The following is a 19,762-nucleotide window of genomic DNA, read 5'->3' as shown; positions in this document are numbered from 1 at the left end:
GAACTGTGTTCACTCCCAGCTCGGGAAACATGGACCATTGTCAGAGACGGTGTTAAGTAGAAAACCATGGTGTGCAAAAATCAATTTTGTTGCCTTTATCACTGATCTGGCAGTCGAAGCTTTCAGTATCATCACCTCAGGAAAGTTGGAGTAATAGTCTGTGACTATAAGTAATCATGACCCTGGAAATGAAATAGATCCATGCCCACTTTGCTCCATGGACTGGTCACAATTTCCATCTGTTGCATGATTTCTTTGCTCTGTGCAAGCTAATGCACCTGACAAATTGGATATGCTTGAACATACTGATCGATCTCTCTGTTTATTCCTGGGAAATACACCGATTGTCTGGCTTGCCTGTGACACTTTTCAATGCCTTGATGCCCCTCGTGAATCTGCTGCAGAATTCCTAAACGTAAACTGGCAGGTATCACTGTCCTGTCTCCCATTAGCAGGACACCATCAATTGTAATCAGATCATCTCTTATATCTTGAAAAGGTGATTTGCATCTAGCAGGCCATCCTTCTCTGAGGTATTGCTTCACCTTCTGAAGCGTCAAGTCCTTTTCAGTGTTGGCTTTTATGGCCTGTAGTTTGAGATCAGTTACTGGTAGTATCTCAGAAATTAAACAAGCTTGTGATTCCACGATTCGGACTAATTCGGGTTCTGATGTTTCAGCATCAGTGGTTGCCCTGGATAGCGTATTTGCCACAACTAGTTCTTTACCAAGTGTATACACCAGGTTAAAAGTCAAAATCATGCCTCCTGAGCTTCATCACCATGCGTTATAACCGCGGGGACATGTCGTTCAGGTCCTTTCTGATGATGTTCACCATTGGCCTGTAGTCCGCCTCAACAGTAAAATGCATAGGCCATAGACATAGTTGTGGAATTTCGTAATGCCAATGATGAGGCCAATGCAATCTTTCTCAATCTGCGCGCATCTCTGCTCCACGGGAGTCATGGACTGCACCACATATGCAATTGGTTGCCAGCTCTTGTGGTCGTCCTTTTGTAGGAGAACTGTGCCAATGCCCTGCTTGCTGGTGTCAGTAGGGATCTTTATCTCTCTTTTGGGATCATAGAATGCCAACAGCAGAGCAGTGGTCAGGACTTCCTTCATGTCCTGCCACTCTGCCGCATGAACAGACGTCCATTCGAATGCAACATTCTTCTTGATGAGGTTCCTAAGAGCCTGCATTCGGCTTGAGACTTTAGGAATGAACTTTCCCATGAAGTTCACCACTCCAAGCATTTGCATAATCGCCTTTTTGCCTTCCGGTTTTGGCATATCCCCAATGGCCTTTATTTTGTCTGGGTCTGGTTGTACACCTTCTCGTGAGATAATGTCACCCAATAACTTCACTCTGTGTATACCAAACTGGCATTTAACCCTGTCAAACACCTGTCTGAGCCTGTTAATATGCTGTTCTGGGGTGCTGGACCAGGTGATGATATCATCCACGTAGTCTCTCACCCCTGGAATACCCTCTATGACAGTCTCCATGGCTCGGTGGAATATCTTTGATCCAATACGATGCCAAACGGAAGGCGATTAAAACAGTATCGCCTAAAAGGAGTGTTAAATGTACAGAGCTTGCTGACTGGACCATTCAGTTTGAGCTGCCAAAAGCCTTTGGATGTGTCCAGCTTCGTGAATAGCGAGCATCCGACATTTTGGCCATAACCTCTCCCCTCTTGGGGATCTGGTACTGCTCTCTCATTATGTTGGCATTAAGGTCATTTGGATCAAGCATATCCGAAGGTCTCCGTTGGTCTTTTGTACACAGACCATTGATCTGAGCCAGTCCGCCGGCTGCATGAACTCGGAGATTACATTCTGTTTCTGCATGCGCTCAAGCTCAGCTTTAAGCCTCTCCCGTAACAGAGCCAGCACTCGTCGTGGCGCATGTATTACTGGCTTGACATCCTTCTTCAACTTAATCGACCAGGTGAATGCTAAGGTGTCCATTCCCAAAAAGACATGATCATACTCGTTCAAGAGTTGTGCTATGTCACCCTGGAATGCCTCTGGCACATTGTCAGCCGTATGAATGTGCTTCACCAGATCTAGCTTCTCACAAGCATCAACTCCAATCAATTAATATTTCTCACCCTCTATCACCTCAAAGTCGATGGGTATCTCAATTTTCCCAGTCTTCACGATGAGACATCATGACCCCTTTGTAGCTATTGTGTTACCAAGTAATCTGTGAGCCTGCAGGCGGACTGTTTTATCAGAGGTGTTCTCATTGCTTGCTTTAAAGATCGGTATGTGATAATACTTGTGTGCGCCCCTGTGTCAATCTTAAATGGGATCAATTCTCCATTTATTTCTAATGAGACAGTCCACTCCTCTATTATCTTTGAGAGTGCATTTACTAGTCTTTTTTCTCAATCCTGTAAATCAATCCTAGTGATAGCTTCTATCATGAAAGTATCCGAAAGTGAATATGGTGAGCAATTCTCTCCACCCGCTGTGATTTGGGATTTTTTCTCAGTCAGCACTCTGCACACTTGGGATCCTTCTGCAATCCCTATTGGGATACCGTGGTCAGCACGGTAGCATAGTGGTTAGCACAATTGCTTCACAGCTCCAGGGTCCCAGGTTTGATTCCCGACTTGGGACACTGGCTGTGCGGAGTCCTCACGTTCTCCCTGTGTGTGCGTGGGTTTCCTCCGGGTGCACCGGTGTCCTCCCATGGTCCAAAGATGTGCAGGGTAGGTGGATTGGCCATGATAAATTTCCCTTAGTGTCCAAAATTTCCCTTAGTGTTGGGTGGGGTTACTGGGTTATAGGGATAGGGTAAATGTGTGGGCTTGGATAGGGTGTTCTTTTGAAGTGCCGGTGCAGACTCGATGGGACGAATGGCCTCCTTCTGCACTGTAAATTCTATGATTCTATAATGCTGTTTATATTTGGTTACTGGAACAGTTGGTGCTAAACGACACTGTGCAGTGAAGTGGTTCAGTCTACCACAATTGGAAAAATGTTTTCCTCTCGCAACACAATTTTTTTTAACTATAGGCGTGTCCACAGCGGTGCACGTCATCACGCTCGTAATGTCACAATCAGATATGCTGTATGGTTCCCCTTGCTCAGCCGAAGCCTTCAACGTCATGCCCACTCCGGCAGGTCCTCAAATGACAGACACTGTTAGTACACATTGTGGTAATACCAGGTATTGCGGTACCAGAGAGAGGAATAACCATTGGCTAGACCGCGGGGTCTACCATTGGGCAATGTACATAGCCCCGCCCTGAGAGGCGGGGTATAAGAACCAATGCCGTCCCAGCAGCCTTCACGTCTGTAACTTCGCTGCTGGGTACATTTCTATCTGATTAAAGCTGAATCGATATGACTCCACGTGGACTCAAGCGTATTGATTGCGTATCATACATGAGACCTGATGCGGAGCCTCCTTCCCAACTCCTCTTCGACCTGTTGGGTGGCCAGCTCTCCATCCTGACCGGCTGCTTCTTGTTCCTCTGGGGCAGGCTCCACCGCTGCAGTTTCCTCCCCAAGCCGCTCCAGCTTGTAGAACCTCAGTGCATCCCATGGGGCTATGGCAGCCAGGATGAAGCCATCATTCCTGGATGGATTCCAATAGCCATTGTCTGCAGGGGGTGAATGTCAGATATGTTAGCATGGTGCGTACCCCCGTGTTCTACCAGGTCCATTGGGCTACACGGTGGCTCCGTTCTGCACTTCAGACTTTACCCCCACAAGTCCCTCTCACCACCCCCTCCTTCCCCATCCTCACACCCACCCCTAGTCATTCCCCCTGGCACTCTGCAGCCCTGGCCCCTTTGGTGCCATGCACTGTGGGGGCCTCTGGCCCTGGTGCCCGACCCTGCTGCCAGGGGTACAATTGGCTGGCTATACACATGCCAACGCTATGCTCCAGCACCTCCATCTGGCGCCATCCAGAAGGGATTCCAGTGAGCTATTACTGTGGGTTTGCACTTGAGTGGGCAGCTTGCTGACCTGCCTGTGGGTGGCGGCCAGTTGTGGGGGGGGGGGGGGGGGGGGGAATTGGTTCGGTAGAGGATGGGGTTTGTGTGCGGGGTTGGTTGGGTAGAGGGTGGGGCTGGTGTGTGGTGTCAGTGGGGTGGAGGGAAGGGGCTGGGGTGCGGTAGTTGGTGTGAAGGAGGAAGTCGTTGTCACTTTGCATAACCACGGGCCTCGCAGGGCAGTCAATGGGGTGCGCGGCAAGATGGCTGTCTTGCAGTCTGCAGCAATGGCAGTCCATTCAGGACACCCAGGGCCCGGGGCAGGGCTGGAGAATGGCCGCGACCGGCACGAATCGCGCCACGCCGCCCCGACCCGAGACGCAATTCTCAGAGGAGCGGAGAATCGGCACCTTTGGCGCTGGCACGGTCGGCGCGGTGCTGGTCGGGGGCCGTTCTACGGGCCCCCCCGGTAATTCTCCGCCCAGGATGACAAAAAAACCTGAGGCCCCCCCGGCGCCGTTCATACCTGGTCTTACCTCCTCATCACGTCAGGACCTCGGCGTGGGAAGATCCGGGGGTGGCCTGTGGGGAGGAAAGGGGGGTTCCGACCCCGGGGGAGGCCTCCGCTGTGGCCTGGCCCGCGATCGGGACCCACCGATCGGCGGGCCAGCCTCTCGGGCTGGGGCCTCCTTTGTTTCGCACTGGCCCTGTAGACATACACCATGTTGCGTCGGGTCCAGCGCGGGGAAGGGAGATACGGCGGATGCACAGAAGTCCCGCTGGTCCCGCTGCACATGCGTGGACCGCGTCGCCCATCTGACGCTGGGATCGGCAGCTGGAGTGGCATGGGTCACTCAAGTGCCATGCTGGCCCCCTGTAGGGGTCAACACTTAGCCTCAGGATCAGAGAATCCCACCACCTGTCCCGGGGATGTCACCCCGACCCCACGACCCATCCCCTGGTCACCCCTCATCTCACCGGGGCGGGCTGATGCCCCACACGCACAGTCAGGAACAGCAGCCCACGGTCGTGGCTCTGCATGTCTTACCTCCTCTCTCACATTCATCAGCCCTGGCACCTGATTCCCGATTTTTAAAGCCACAAGTGAGACTCGCCATCAGTATTTCATCCCGGCAGAGGCGGAGCATCACAGAGGCTGCGGAGAATACCATCTGGCTCACTAATGATATACCAACGGTGTTCACTGTACGTGTGGAGTTGATTGATGATGCAGTCGAGGCACCTGAGCATGACATTCTGTAGGACGCCTGTCACCTGCCACATGCACGGTTCTCCAGCCAATCGCCTTTCCCGATTCTGCCGTCAGCTGATGGAGAAACCCATACTTTGCTTGTGTTATGAAATTACGTTGCATCTTCCTGTGTGGCTGGCTACAAGGAAACCCCCCAGAAGAGCTGTAGGCCTATCTTGTAGAGTAGTAAGGGCTCAGTGAGGAGCATGGCATCCTCCTGTGGGGAGGTCATGTGGTCATCTCGCAGCCGGGTCAGTGCACCATCTTATAAGATTTGCAGAGTGGACACCTGGGTGTTTCTAAAATGAAAATTCTCGTGAAGAGCTACGTGTGGTGGCCAGGTCCCGACAGCGACATTGAGCGAATGGTGCAACACAACAATGTGTGGATTACCAGGAACATCAAAAGATCCATCATCAGCCACTCTCCACCTTTGGGAATTGCCTAGGACACCCCTGGGTGCGCTTGCATGCCAAATCTGCTGGGTCCTTTACGGGGTCAGTATTTTTGCTCCTTACAGATGCCCACTTAAAGTGGATGGACGTTCACCGAGTATCTTCCACCTCCCCACGAATCATCATGGGCCAAATGCGCCAATCATTCAGCACTGGTGGGATTCCAGAGGACAGCTGGCGGCGAGGTTTCTGCATGTCCACAGGACCAGGGAGGCACTTATCCTCACCCGCTTCTCATAGTACGGGGCTTTGTCCATCATCTCATCCCTTCCCACCCATTCTCCCCCTCAACAATTCTCTCCCCCCCCCCCCCCCCCCCCCCGCCCCCCACCCATTTATCCCTCTTCCACGCCAGTCACCCTGTTCTATGCTCTCAGGGTCTGTGTACCTTCATTCCAGGGTGCTGGCCCTGAGTTGGCACTGTCACTTTGCATAACCGGAGTGAGAGAGATACAGACAGTGAGAATTTGCTAGTTTGGTGCAGTAAGGTAACCAGGAAAGGTAAGTGGTTAACCTAATTGTGCTGTTTTTCAGTTAAAAGTGCAGGGTAGTGTCTGGTTGGCTGAAGCTGCCCCTACCATAAACTTAAATTAAACTAATTAATTAATTAGTGATGGCTGGTCAGGTGATGTGCTTGAGCTGCTTGATGTGGGAGCTGGCAGATCCCATTGCGAGCTGCAGCGGCCACATCTGCAGTAAGTGTTGGCTGCTCGAAGAGCTCCGGCTCAGAGTTGATGAGCTGGAGTCTGAGCTTCAAACACGGAGGCACATCTGGGAGGGGGAGACTTACCTGGACACTGTGTTTCAGGAGGCAGTCACACCTGTCAGAGTAAGTAGTTTAAATCCTGCTAGTGGCCAGGAACAGCAGGGTGTGACTGCAAGTCAGGCAGGTAAAGGAAACCAGCAGTCAGGAACTCAGGAGCCTCAGCCCTTGACTCTGTCCAACAGGTATGAGGCACGTGCTCCCTGTGTGGACGGCGAACAGGGTTGCAGGAAGGATGAGTCAGCTGACCAAGGCACCATGGTTCAGCAGGCCATTCAAGGGGAAGGAGTAAATAGGCAAGTTGTAGTTGTAGGGGATTCTATTATCAGAGGGATAGATAGTATCCTTTGTGAGCAGGATAAAGAGTCCCGCATGGTATGTTGCCTGCCCGGTGCTAGGGTGCGGGACATCTCTGACCGGCTTGAAAGGATACTGGAGAGGGAGGGGGAGGATCCAGTTGTTGTGGTCCATGTCGGTATCAACAACATAGGCAAGTCTAGGAAAGAGACCTGTTTAGAGATTATAAAGAGCTAGGATTCAAATTAAAAAAACAGGTCCTCAAGGGTCATAATCTCCGGATTACTGCCCAAGCCACGTGTAAATTGGCATAGGGAGGCAAGAATAAGGGAAGTTAACACGTGGCTGAAAGAGTGGTGTGGGAATGAGGGGTTCCTTTTCATGGGACACTGGCATCAGTTTTGGGACAGGGGGGACCTATACCGTTGGGATGGTCTCCACCTGAACCGAGCTGGGACCAGTGTTCTGGCGAAAAGAGTAAATAGGGTGGTCAATAGGACTTTAAACTAAAGATTGAGGGGGAAGGGAAAGTCAGGGAACCAAGAGGTGAAGTAATCAGTGGGAAGCGTAGCTGCTTAGGAATACAAAAAAGCACGAAAAAACAGAACTCAGGAGAGGTTACAATAGTCCCCATCCCACAAAATATGACACAGTGTATGGAAAGGCTCAGTAAACCAAGGTCCACCACACTAAGAAAACAAAAAGGGACAGTCAATAGAGAATTAAAGGTGCTATATTTAAATGCGCGCAGTGTACGGAACAAGGTAGATGAGCTTGTGGCCCAGATTGTGACTGGCAGGTATGATGTGGTAGGCATCACAGAGACATGGTTGCAGGGGGTTCAGGACTGGCATTTAAACATCCAGGGATTCACAACCTATCGAAAAGACAAAGAGGTGGGCAGAGGGGGCGGGGTTGCCTTGTTAATTAGGAATGAAATTAAATCAATAGCACTAAACGACATGGGGTCGGATGATGTGGAGTCTGTGTGGGTAGAGTTGAGGAACCACAAAGGCAAAAAAAACATAATGGGAGTTATGTACAGGCCTCCTAACAGTGGTCAGGACCAGGGGCACAAGATGCACCACGAAATAGAAAGTGCATGTCAGAAAGGCAAGGTCACAGTGATCATGGGGGACTTTAATATGCAGGTGGACTGGGTAAATAATACTGCCAGTGGTCCCAAGGAAAGGGAATTCATTGAATGTTTACAGGAGGGCTTTTTGGAACAGCTTGCGATGGAGCCCACGAGGGAACAGGCCATTCTGGACTTAGTGTTGTAATGAGCCAGACTTGATTAAAGATCTTAAAGTAAGGGAACACTTAGGAGGCAGTGATCACAATATGGTCGAATTCAATCTCCAATTTGAAAGAAAGAAGGTAGAATCAGATGTAAAGGTGTGACAGTTAAATAAAGGTAACTACAGGGGCATGAGGGAGGAACTGAAGATAATCGACTGGGAACAGACCCTAGTGGGAAAGACAGTAGAATAGCAATGGCAGGAGTTTCTGGGAGTAATTGAGGACACAGTACAGAGGTTCATCCCAAAGAAAAGAAAGGTTATCAGAGGGGGGATTAGGCAGCCATGGCTGACAAAGGAAGTTAGGGAAGGCATCAAAGCAAAAGAGAAAGCCTATAATGTGGCAAAGAGTAGTGGGAAGTCAGAAGATTGGGAAGGCTACAAAAACAAACAGAGGATAACAAAGAGAGAGATAAGGAAAGAGAGGATCAAATTTGAAGGTAGGCTAGCCAGTAACATTAGGAATGATACATTAAAAACAAACGGGAGGCAAAAGTTGACATTGGGCCCCTCCAAAATGACGCTGGTCATTTTGTGATGGGAGACAAGGAAATAGCTGAGGAACTGAATAAGTACTTTGCGTCAGTCTTCACAGTAGAAGACATGAGTAATATCCCAACAATTCCAGAGAGTCAGGGGACAGAGTTGAATATGGTAGCCATCACAAAGGAGAAAGTGCTAGCGAAACTAAGAGGTCTAAAAATTGACAAATCTCCGGGCCCAGGTGGGCTACATCCTAGAGTTCTAAAGGAGATAGCTGAAGAAATAGTGGAGGCGTTGGTGATGATGTTTCAACAGTCACTGGAGTCAGGGAAAGTACCAGAGGATTGGAAAATCGCTATTGTAACCCCCCTGTTCAAGAAGGGAACAAGGAAAAAGATGGAAAATTATAGGCCAATTAGCCTGACCTCGGTTGTTGGCAAGATTCTAGAATCCATTGTTAAGGATGAGATTTCTAAATTCTTGGAAGTGCAGGGTCGGATTAGGACAAGTCAGCATGGATTTAGTAAGGGGAGGTCGTGCCTGACAAACCTGTTAGAGTTCTTTGACGAGATAACAAATAGGTTAGACCAAGGAGAGCCAATGGATGTTATCTATCTTGACTTCCAAAAGGCCTTTGATAAGGTGCCTCACGGGAGACTGCTGAGTAAAATAAGGACCCATGGTATTCGAGGCAAGGTACTAACATGGATTGACGATTGGCTGTCAGGCAGAAGACAGAGAGTTGGGATAAAAGGTTCTTTTTCGGAATGGCAACCGGTGACGAGTGGTGTCCCACAGGGTTCAGTGTTGGGGCCATAGCTGTTCTCTTTATATATTAACGATCTAGATGACGGGACTGAGGGCATTCTGGCTTAGTTTGCCGATGATACGAAGATAGGTGGAGGGGCAGGTAGTATGGAGGAGGTGGGGAGGTGTCAGAAAGATTTAGACAGTTTAGGAGAGTGGTCCAAGAAATGGCTGATGAAATTCAACGTGGGCAAGTGCGAGGTCTTGCACTTTGGAAAAAAGAATAGAGGCGTGGACTATTTTCTAAACGGTGACAAAATTCATAATGCTGAAGTGCAAAGGGACTTGGGAGTACTAGTCCAGGATTCTCTAAAAGTAAACTTGCAGGTTGCGTCCATAATTAAGAAAGCAAATGCAATGTTGTCATTCATCTCAAGAGGCTTGGAATATAAAAGCAGGGATGTACTTCTGAAGCTTTATAAAGCATTAGTTAGGCCCCATTTAGAATACTGTGAGCAATTTTGGGCCCCACACCTCAGGAAGGACATACTGGCACTGGAGCGGGTCCAGTGGAGATTCACACGGATGATCCCAGGAATGGTAGGCCTAACATACGATGAACGTCTGAGGATCCTGGGATTTTATTCATTGGAGTTTAGGAGGTTGAGGGGAGATCTAATAGAAACTTACAAGATAATGAATGGCTTAGATAGGGTGGACGTAGGGAAGTTGTTTCCATTAGCAGGGGAGACTAGGACCCGGGGGCACAGCCTTAGAATAAAAGGGAGTCACTTTAGAACAGAGATGAGGAGAAATTTCTTCAGCCAGAGAGTGGTGGGTCTGTGGAATTCATTGCCACAGAGGGCGGTGGAGGCCGGGACATTGAGTGTCTTTAAGACAGAAGTTGATAAATTCTTGATTTCTCGAGGAATTAAGGGCTATGGAGAGAGAGCGGGTAAATGGAGTTGAAATCAGCCATGATTGAATGGTGGAGTGGACTCGATGAGCCGAATGGCCTTACTTCCACTCCTATGTCTTATGGTCTTATGGTCAGTGGGTCATTATACAAAGCAGGATGGTGATGATAACTCACTGCGAAGTAAGCTCTGCTGTTGCTCTATCTGTGCCATAGTCTGACTTCTGTCTTTTTGCTGACAACTGGCCCTCACCCATAACTTGCCCATGGTTTGCCACTGTGGTCGGGGGGCAGGGCTGGGGAAGAGCAGAGGGCAACATAGGGCGGAGGTGCAAGCCGGCCCAAAATGCAGAATAACGTGAAAGAGGTTTCACATGTCTCAGCTGTAACATGTTTAATAGTGACCAATTGAAACCATATCTGTCGGTAGCTACCGATGGTGCCCCCCCCTCCCCCCCACCCTACCACCCATTGTCCACTCAGTGATCCTTAATCTTCTTAGTCCTCCATGCTCTGCGCAAAGTGAAAGTGTTTCCATTGTGATCGCCACCTGAGCAGTGTTAGCCTGGGTGCCACGCATTGCGAGCACTATCACCTGAGCCTGAAGGCTTTGGGACTCCTCCAATTGGCCTTACAGTCGCTGGAATGTTGCTGACACCCCCTTCTCACTCTCATAGCTCTGGCCTATCATCTGTATCAGCTCGGGGAGTACCTTGGCTGGGCATCTGGTTGTGACCCAGCTGTGTGCTGGGATTCAGTAGACCTCCGACAGCTGTTTCCCTCAGATGTTCCTTCCTCCACCTGATGTGCATCAGCAGCTGTGTGATGCTCACCAGATTGTGCTCCTGTAGCCTATAAACCCTCCAAGATGTGTGAATCTGCACTGCTGGAGGGTGCAGGTGATAACTGTGACACATTGACCATGTTCTTCTCGGAGCTCTCCTCCTAGGTGGTCTCTTGGGTGACAGCGCGGTGGAACGGCTCCGGAATGACTGGCCTAATCAGATGGTGATCTTGCAAGACAATGGACATGTGCTGAGTGAAATAGGAGGTTGGTTTGGTGGAACAAAGAATACAAGGAACAAAGAACAATACAGCACAGTAACAGGCCTTTCAGTGTGATGTTGTCCGAATTAAGTAATGGCATGCTGGGAAAACTGGTCAACTATTCGGTACAATGTAAGAAAAGCTGACCTAGCCATTTCAATGTAACAGACTCCTTTGTAAGAAAAGTTGACCTAGCCATTCCAATATGCCAGACCCCTGTAAGACCAATAAGGCTGACTCCGCTTAGCCTAAAGCATGAATAAGATCAGAGAAGATCAAACTATTCCAAAATGCCTGACCTCTGTAATTTCTGATAAGGCTAACTCATCATGACCCAGGGCGGTATGAATAAGACAAGATAAGGAATGGATGAGTCTCCTCCGTCCTTTTAATGTTCTATCAAAGGACAGGATAATGGTATGAGGGATGAGGAAACGAGTCCGAGAAGATCAACAGGTCATGCCGGTTTCATGACATTGCTTACATTTCTACTTCCGATCGAATTCCTGACTAAGCTGTAGTCACGCAATCTTGATAATGATAATGTATAAATACTGAAAGTATTTTCTGTAAAAGCGCGGACTTGAGGAGGAATCAGCAGTGGTAGTAACTGCTCTCCAACCTCAAGTTTCAGCCAAAACTACATGCGGTCTTATCGTAAATAAAGACTTGTTATTTTACCATAACAATCTATTGTTGAGTCTTCCTATCACCGTCAAAGAAGCAGGAAAATATTGACTTCTACACGGCCCTCCAAACCTGTACCGGTCATGATATCAACCTTTGCCAAAACGCTCAACACTTCCTTGAGACGTATCCCTCTATACCCATCCTATCCATGTGTTTGTCAAGATGCCTTTTGGACGCCGCTAATTTATCTGCTTCCACAACCTCCCCTGGCAACGCGTTCCTGGCACTCACCACCCTCTGCGTTGAAAAACAAACTTGCATGTCTCCGCTAAACTTTGCCCCACAGACCTTAAATGAATGGCCCCTGGTGACTGACTCCTCCACCCTGGGTAAAGTGCCTGCCCATCCACTCTATTGATGCCCCTCATAATTGTGTAGACCTCCATCAGGTCACCCCTCGACCTCCGTCTTTCTAACGAAAACAGTCCGAATCTATTCAGCTTCTCCGCATAGCTAACACTCTCCAGACCAGGCAACATTCTGGTAAACCTCTTCTGCACCCTCTAAAAAGCCTCCACGTCCTTCTGGTAGTGTGGCGACCAGAATTGTGCTCAATATTCCAAGTGCGGCCTTACCAAGTTTCTATACAACTATAACATGTCTTGCCAGTTTTTATACTCGATACCCCGTCCAATGAAGGCAGGCATTCCGTGTGCTTTCTTGACTACCTTGTCCACTTGTGTTACCACTGATGCGACCATCAATTCACACGAGATGAAGAGTTGAAGTGAACAGTGGGGTCTGCGGGCCTGTGAGTCTGTGAGTTGGGCCTGCGATTTAGGAGCTTTGGGTCGGGCCAAGCAGACTTTGACAAAGTGTCCTTTCTTGCCGCAGTCGCGACAGGTTGCGTTCCGAGCCGGGCAACGCTGCCTGAGGTGCTGGTTCTGGCTGCAGAAATAGCAGGACAGCTCCCCGGGTTGGGCAGGCAGCCAGGCGGCACAGGCCTGGGGCACCCTCGGGTCGGGTGACCACGAGGGAATCGCGGGGTCGGAGGGGAAAGCATTGAGGCTCTGGAAAGCTACTTCTAAGGAGGTGGCTAGTTTTGCCGTCTCTTCTAGGTCGAGGGTGCCATTTTCGAGCAGGCACTGTCTGACATAGTTGGACCGGACTCCAGCCACATAGGTGTCCCGGATGGCGAGTTCCATATGCTGCGAGGCCGTGACGTCCTTGTAATTGTAGTTTCGAGCAAGTACCCTCAGGTCGCGCAGGTATTCCTCCAGAGATTCCCCGGGACGTTGACGATGAGTGGGGAGGAGATGCCGTGCGAACACTTTGTTCACCGGCCTCATGTAATGTCTTCTCAGGATCGCGACCGCGTCTGCTTACGTTGTCGCTTCCTCGATTAGTACGGAGATTCTGTGACTCACACGGGCGTGGAGGAGACTCAGGTTCTGTGCCTCGGTGATGGTGGGCGAGGAGGAGGAGGCGGCGAGGTAGGCCTCAAAGCAGCGGAGCCAGTGCAAAAAGATTCCCTTGGCTTCAGCTGCCTGTGGGTCGAGTTCCAGTCGATCAGGTTTGAGGGCGGCTTCCATTGCAATATCTTAGCGTATTAAATTAATGCGACCATCGATTCACACAAGACGAAGAGTTGAAGTGAACAGTGGTTTTAATCAGCTAGACCTGTGCCTGCCTGCGACTGCTCTGTGCTGAGTGCCGCCTACAGGCTTACAGGTTTATATACCACCCCCGAGGGGGCGGAGCCCACAAGGGCATCAACATATTACAACACAGTACAGTGGTGAATAGTAACAGCATACGTTCACCACACCCACCTTCTAAGATCTATGGACCTGCGCGCCGAGATCTCTCCAACTTTCAATATTCTTAATATGATATATTTCCCCTCTATGTTAGATCTCCCAAAATGCATTACCTCACATTTGTCCGGATTAAACTCCATTTGCCATTTCTCTGCCCAAGTCTCTCCAACCTATCTATGTTCTGTTGTATCCTCTGACAATCCTCAACACTATCCGCCACTCCACCAACCTTGGTGTCATCCACAAATTTACTAATCAGACCAGCTACATTTTCCTCCAAATCGTTTATGTATACTACAAACAACAGAGGCCCCAGCACCGATCACTGTGGAACTCAACTAGTCACAACCTTCCATTCAGAAAAACACCCTTCTATTGCTACCCTTGGCCTTCTGTGACCGAACCATTTCTGTATCCATTTTATCACCCCACATCTGATCATGTGTGACTTCACCTTTTGTACCAGTCTGCCATGAAGCACCTTGTCAAAGGCTTTACTGAAATCCATGTAAACAACATCAATCATCTTTGTCACCTCCTCAAAAAAATCAATCAAGTTAATGAGGCATGACCCCCCCGTCACAAAACCATGCTGTCTATCGCTAACGAGTCCATTTGTTTCCAAATGGGTATAAATCCTGTCTCTGAGAATTCTCTCCAATAATTTACCTATTACCGATGAGAGGCTCACCGGCCTTTAGCTTCCAGGATTATCCCTGCTATCTTTCTTAAACAGCGGCACCACATTACCTATTCTCCAGAACTCTGGGATCTCACCTGTAGCCAATGGGATACAAAGATGTCAGTCAAGGCCCCAGCAATATCCTCCCTTGCTTCCCTCAGAATTCTGGGATAAATCCCATCTGGCCCAGGAGACTTATCTAGCTTAATATCTGTTAAAACAGCCAATACCTCCTCCTTTTCGATCTTAACATGATCCAGACTGTCCACACACCCTACCCAAGAATCATCTTCCATAAAGTCCCTTTCTTTGGGACATGAACACTCACTTGAGACAGGTCATCTCGGTGAAGGGGCAGTGGATCCTCACCTCTCTGGCGCAGGCCAATCTTGCTTAGGGTCACTGCTCTCTCCTTGGACAGCCCCGTGATCTCCAGGATCCATTCCTCATAGGAGGTGAGGACTCAGATCTCTGGGACTCCACAATCCCCATCCTTGCCCTTTCCCTCTTATTATGGATTAGGTTATCCTGAGAGGACATTGTGAGCTGCACGTTTGATGGGTCAGGGAGGTCCATAGCAGGTGGCATGCATGGGCACTGCACATGGACATGAAAAAGCTTTGCTGGTGGGTGCCAGAGGGTTCTGAGTGACAAGGTTGAAGATCGGATTTTGGGGGTTACGAGGTGTCAGCCAATGGATTGAATGGGGGGGGGGGGGGTTTGGGGAAATTAAGGGGTGGCAGGTGGTACTGAAGCCAGGCGGGAGATGGTAACTTACCTTTGCAGCTTGTTGGAGGTTAATTGTCTTCTTCCTACATTGGACGGCGGTCCTCCTAGTCACACTGCGCACATCCATTGCAGCTGCCACTGCTTCCCATGACGAGGCATTGCTGACTCTGCGGCTGGTTTTACAACCACTTCAGGGGAACAGGAATCCCCGTCTCTCATCGAAGGCATCAAGAAGCCTGATCAGGTCAGCATCGCCACAGAGAAGATTCCATCCTGACCAGAGGGCAACCATCTGGGGGCCTCCGATTTCCCAGATAGTATATCGTGCCCGCAATGGGCGGGATTTAGACCCCGATGTCTCACACGATCCTGTTATATCTCGCGAGACGTGGCAAACTGGGTAGATCCCAGAAGTGGGATCTTCCGGCTTCTAGCGGCCACGCCTTTCCATCTTGCAGGCGCAACACGGCCAATAGATCATGTCCCTCATGCTAATAATTTTGTAGTAACCAGGGCCGGGATTCTCCTCTACCCGGCAGGGCGGGGAGTCCCGGCGGGATGGAGTGGCGTGAACCACTCCGGCGTCAGGCCTCCCCAAAGGTGCGGATCTCCGCACCTTTAGGGGCTAGGCCCGCGCTGGAGTGGTTGCCGTCCCACCGGCTGGCGTGGAAAGCCTTTGGCGCCACGCCAGCCGGGGCCGAAGGGACTCCGTCAGCCGGCGGAAGTCCACGCGCGTCAGGGTCGGCCATCGCGGAGACCTACACGGCCGACGCGTAGTAAAAGAGTGCCCCAACGGCACAGGCCTGCCCACGGATCGGTGGGACCCGATCGTGGGCCAGGCCACCGTGGGGGCACCCCCTGGGGCCAGATCACCCCTCGCCCCCCCCAGGACCCTGGAGCCTGCTCGCGCCGCCTGGTCCCACCGGTAAGGGAGGTGGTTTAATTCATGCCGGTGGGACCGGCATTACGGCAGTGGGGCTTCGGCCCATTGCAGGCCGGAGAATTGCCGGGGGGGGGGGGGGGGCGCCTACTGGCGCGGCGCGATTCCCGCCCCTGCCGAATCTCCGGTGCCAGAGAATTTGGTGGCCGGCGGGGGCGGGGGGGGGGGTGCGCCGAGAATCCCGCCCCAGGTTCTCTGTTCATTAAATCAATTATTATGTTATTCTACAGATGTTATATGCAACAATTTGTATTTTCCCAGACAATCCAGCCTGCTCTCTGCCGCGTCAAGTGGGAAGATGTCGGGGAAGTATGATCCGTTTTTATTACAATCAAGACACCCAGGCCTGTCAGCAATTTACATACGGAGGCTGTGGGGGGAATGCAAACAACTTTGAAACTATGTCTGCGTGCCAAACGAATTGCCCACCTGCAGGTACGTTTCTGTTCCAACATTATTTCCTAGTGAATAATGTACAACTTTTTCGACAGAGCATGTTCATTTGAGAAAAAGAACTTGTGACATGAAGGGTAACTGTTCCTGCTAAGAGAACAAATTATACAATTGCATTTATTCTCGTGCTAAATGGATTTCTGTCAATATGATCTTTCCAGCTTTTAGAAAGACATCTTCAAAACATTTTACAGGTCATTCTGTCGACAAGTTTATATCCAACGACACTGCTTTAATGTTTTGTAAAAGCTGACTTTACATTTTTATTTCTGAATTCACATACCCACGAGGTTTTAAATTTGTAAAATTCCACCCTTTCATTAGGATTTATTCTAAATGGGAACCTGCTTCCAGCCTGTATTGATGTGTCCTCTGATTTTAAAGAGAGGATATTACATTTGCACAATGTGTGAATGACGTTCTATTACTGCCATACAATCAGGCCTGGCAACATTGAGACAGTCTCCAATGTCATCACACCCAACTCAAATATTACAAAAGAGGAGCTGGGCTAAAAGTAGCAGGTCTGTCTGTCTTTCAGCATAGGCCCATCATGTGTTGCTTGAAGAGACTTTACAACATTATGAAATAATTGTGGCAATTTAATTGCCAATTCCCCGTGATTTCTCACTGCCTGTATGATTTGTGGTCACACAGTCTTCACAGGTAGGAGACGATCACGACTGGATCATTGAACGAGCATAATGGTGGTTTAAATGACAGTATCTGAGCAGCACAATGAGGGGTTGGAGGCTGCAGCTGAGACTGCATGAGGAGTGAAGAAATTGTTTCCTCAGCACTCTGAGCAGATCTCTGACATTGAGCCACTGAAGGGTTCAGCTTCAGGAAGGCATTTGGAAGTGAGGCTTCACGCAAGGAGGTTCCAGCACAGGGAAGGCTGAAACAAAAAGAGGTACAGAGACTGTGGGAATAGTGCACTCTGGAGGAGGTTCCTCAAGTGAAGGTGAGGGAAGGAGAATGAGGGAATGGAGAACAGCTGATCAGAGGTAGCAGCAACCAGCTTGCCAACCGCATCCACAGCTGGCGATGCTGAAGGACGAGGAGGCCTCAGTGAGGAGTGTAAACAAGCTGCCCAGGGAGGCAGTTACCCTGAAGGAAGGTTGTACAAGCAGAGCTCAAATTACCTTCAGATGGCAGAGGGCCAGCGTGTAACCTGTGGCACTGAACATCATGGTGTTCTTATACTTCTATTCCTCAGGATCCTTCTAAGGATCAACAGGAGATCTGTGTGTCATATCATGATTATCAGCCTAATATCGTACTGAGATAGTCACAGATCATTGTTCAGTTGTTTGTATAACTTGATAAACTCTACCACTGATGATGACAGCCTGGTCGAGAGATCAAAAGACTTTGGGACCATCATGGATCGCTACGCCATATACCTGGTTTTAACTCGGTATAAGTGGCAGGGTGACCTGGGATTTGTCCACCCTGCCATTCTCCTAGCGGGCAGAGGTTCACCCTCGGCAGCCCAGAAATTGTTGTGGCTGGTGATGACCCACCAAAGAGGTGAACCCTCTGCCCCCAAGTACAGCAACAAGAACTTGGAGAGAATCCTCCAGGTAATGGAAGACTGGTGTGAGGTCCTCTACCCCTACGATGGGAACCAGAGGCCTATCAACCTCACATCGCAGGTTTGAAAGGAGGGCACAACGACCGTGGACCTGTCTGTTCTCCAGTGCAGAAAGAGAATGAGTGTACTCATCTGCTCCAACACCTTCTCTTACACTTACATAGATCTGCCCAACACTCACAGCAGACATCATGCTTAATATCTGCTTTGGCTTAAGTCCTGCTCACAGACCATTCATTTTTCTTTATGCAGGAAAAGATTGTCCACAACAAGAGACAACTCGGACCAAAGGGGGGCGGGGGAGGGGGTGGGGGTTGGGGGGGTGGGGGTGGGGGTTGCTGGTGTTCAGACCACTCACCAACTCTGAGGACCAGGCGGTGGAGCAGGCCGGCAAGGACAGAGACCACTTCTGTGCCAAAGGCTCTCAACAAGCCACTGAATCATGTCCCACCCCCGACTCTGTGAGTGCTTTTTAATGTTGGTGCTTTTCCAGCCAGTCTCTAAGTATCTCTTCATTCCATTACAGCCACTAGCAAGGAAAGGCCATAAGAAACCAGCCCATCAGGACCAGCCTTTGGTTCATCTTCGATGATGGGGTCGAGGATGCCCATGAAGAAGACCCATCACTGAATTCGTCTGCACGCTCCCCCAACACAGCGGCACACACCTCAGCAGGACCCAGATTTAGAACCTGCTCGGGGGTTGCCATCTGGTGAACCCATCACAGAAATGGGTCTACAGTAGGTGGAGGAAGTGACAGTCATAGTTTCTGACAGTCTGAGGACTGCTGGAGGCCAATCTCCTGATCAGTGCAAGTCAGATGTGGAGACCTTGAAATCGGTCCTCAGAGATGTTGGCGCACCAAAGGCAATGAGGGTACAGCAGGCAGGGTTATCAGAGGCCATCAGCAGATTAGAACAGAGGATGGAGGAGTCCGTCCACATTCCGTCTGATGTCATGACTGCGGCATGTGAGCTCATTGAGTGACCATTGAAAGGGAGGCAACAGCTGTGGAGACTTTTATCCAAATGTGCTCTCGGGCCTGTACAATATTGTTCTATCCATGAGTGGGATCTATTACGGGCTAGGCAATAGGGTGATGGGGCACCTCAACCTCTCTCCAGGATGCCTTTCTCCTCTAGAAATCATGGAGTGCCGCAGAGGAACAGGAGCCAACTGATCAGGATGGAGAACTGGCTGCCCAACAGGCTGAGGAAGAGGTGCAAGGGAAGCGGCACATGAGGCCTCATGTCTACTGGCTGCGTCTGCCATTTGAGGACCTGTTGGACCGGACATGCCGACAAAGACTCCGGCTGAGCAGGGAGACAGTGGAACTTATCTGCCAGATCATGGTGCACCTGGCACCATGGGGGTATGGGGAGAACACCTGCTTCTGCTGGCCAGCAAGGTGACGGTCGCCCTGAATTTTTACATCACAGGGTCCTTCCACTTGCCGAGCGGTGACTTGTCTGGAACAGGATGTGGAGATGCCATCGTTGGACTGGAGTGGGCACAGTAAGAAGTCTTACAACACCAGGATAAAGTCGAACAGGTTTGTTTTGAATCACTAGCTTTCGGAGCGCAGCTCTTTCCTCAGGTGTCCGGAACATCATACAGCTCGGTGCACAGGTGCATCCATGTCATCACGGAGAAAAGGCATCTCGGCGATGACAGTGAATCCCGCTGCCTGGCCAG

At 50.0% G+C, this 19,762-nt stretch overlaps 1 protein-coding gene across 1 annotated transcript in view; it reads left to right on the top strand.

The window, feature by feature from the left end:
- The window catches only part of LOC140425854 (BPTI/Kunitz domain-containing protein-like), a 45,361-nt gene that overhangs the window by 4,140 nt on the left and 21,459 nt on the right, over positions 1–19,762 (top strand). The window contains exon 2 of the mRNA XM_072510238.1: positions 16,279–16,452. Coding sequence (XP_072366339.1) covers positions 16,279–16,452 — 174 coding nt within the window. The remainder of the gene's footprint in view (positions 1–16,278; positions 16,453–19,762) is intronic.

This window comes from Scyliorhinus torazame, chromosome 6 (genome assembly GCF_047496885.1).
Source record: "Scyliorhinus torazame isolate Kashiwa2021f chromosome 6, sScyTor2.1, whole genome shotgun sequence".
In the NCBI taxonomy this organism is placed as follows: domain Eukaryota; kingdom Metazoa; phylum Chordata; class Chondrichthyes; order Carcharhiniformes; family Scyliorhinidae; genus Scyliorhinus; species Scyliorhinus torazame.
This window is presented reverse-complemented; position numbering and strand designations above follow the sequence as displayed.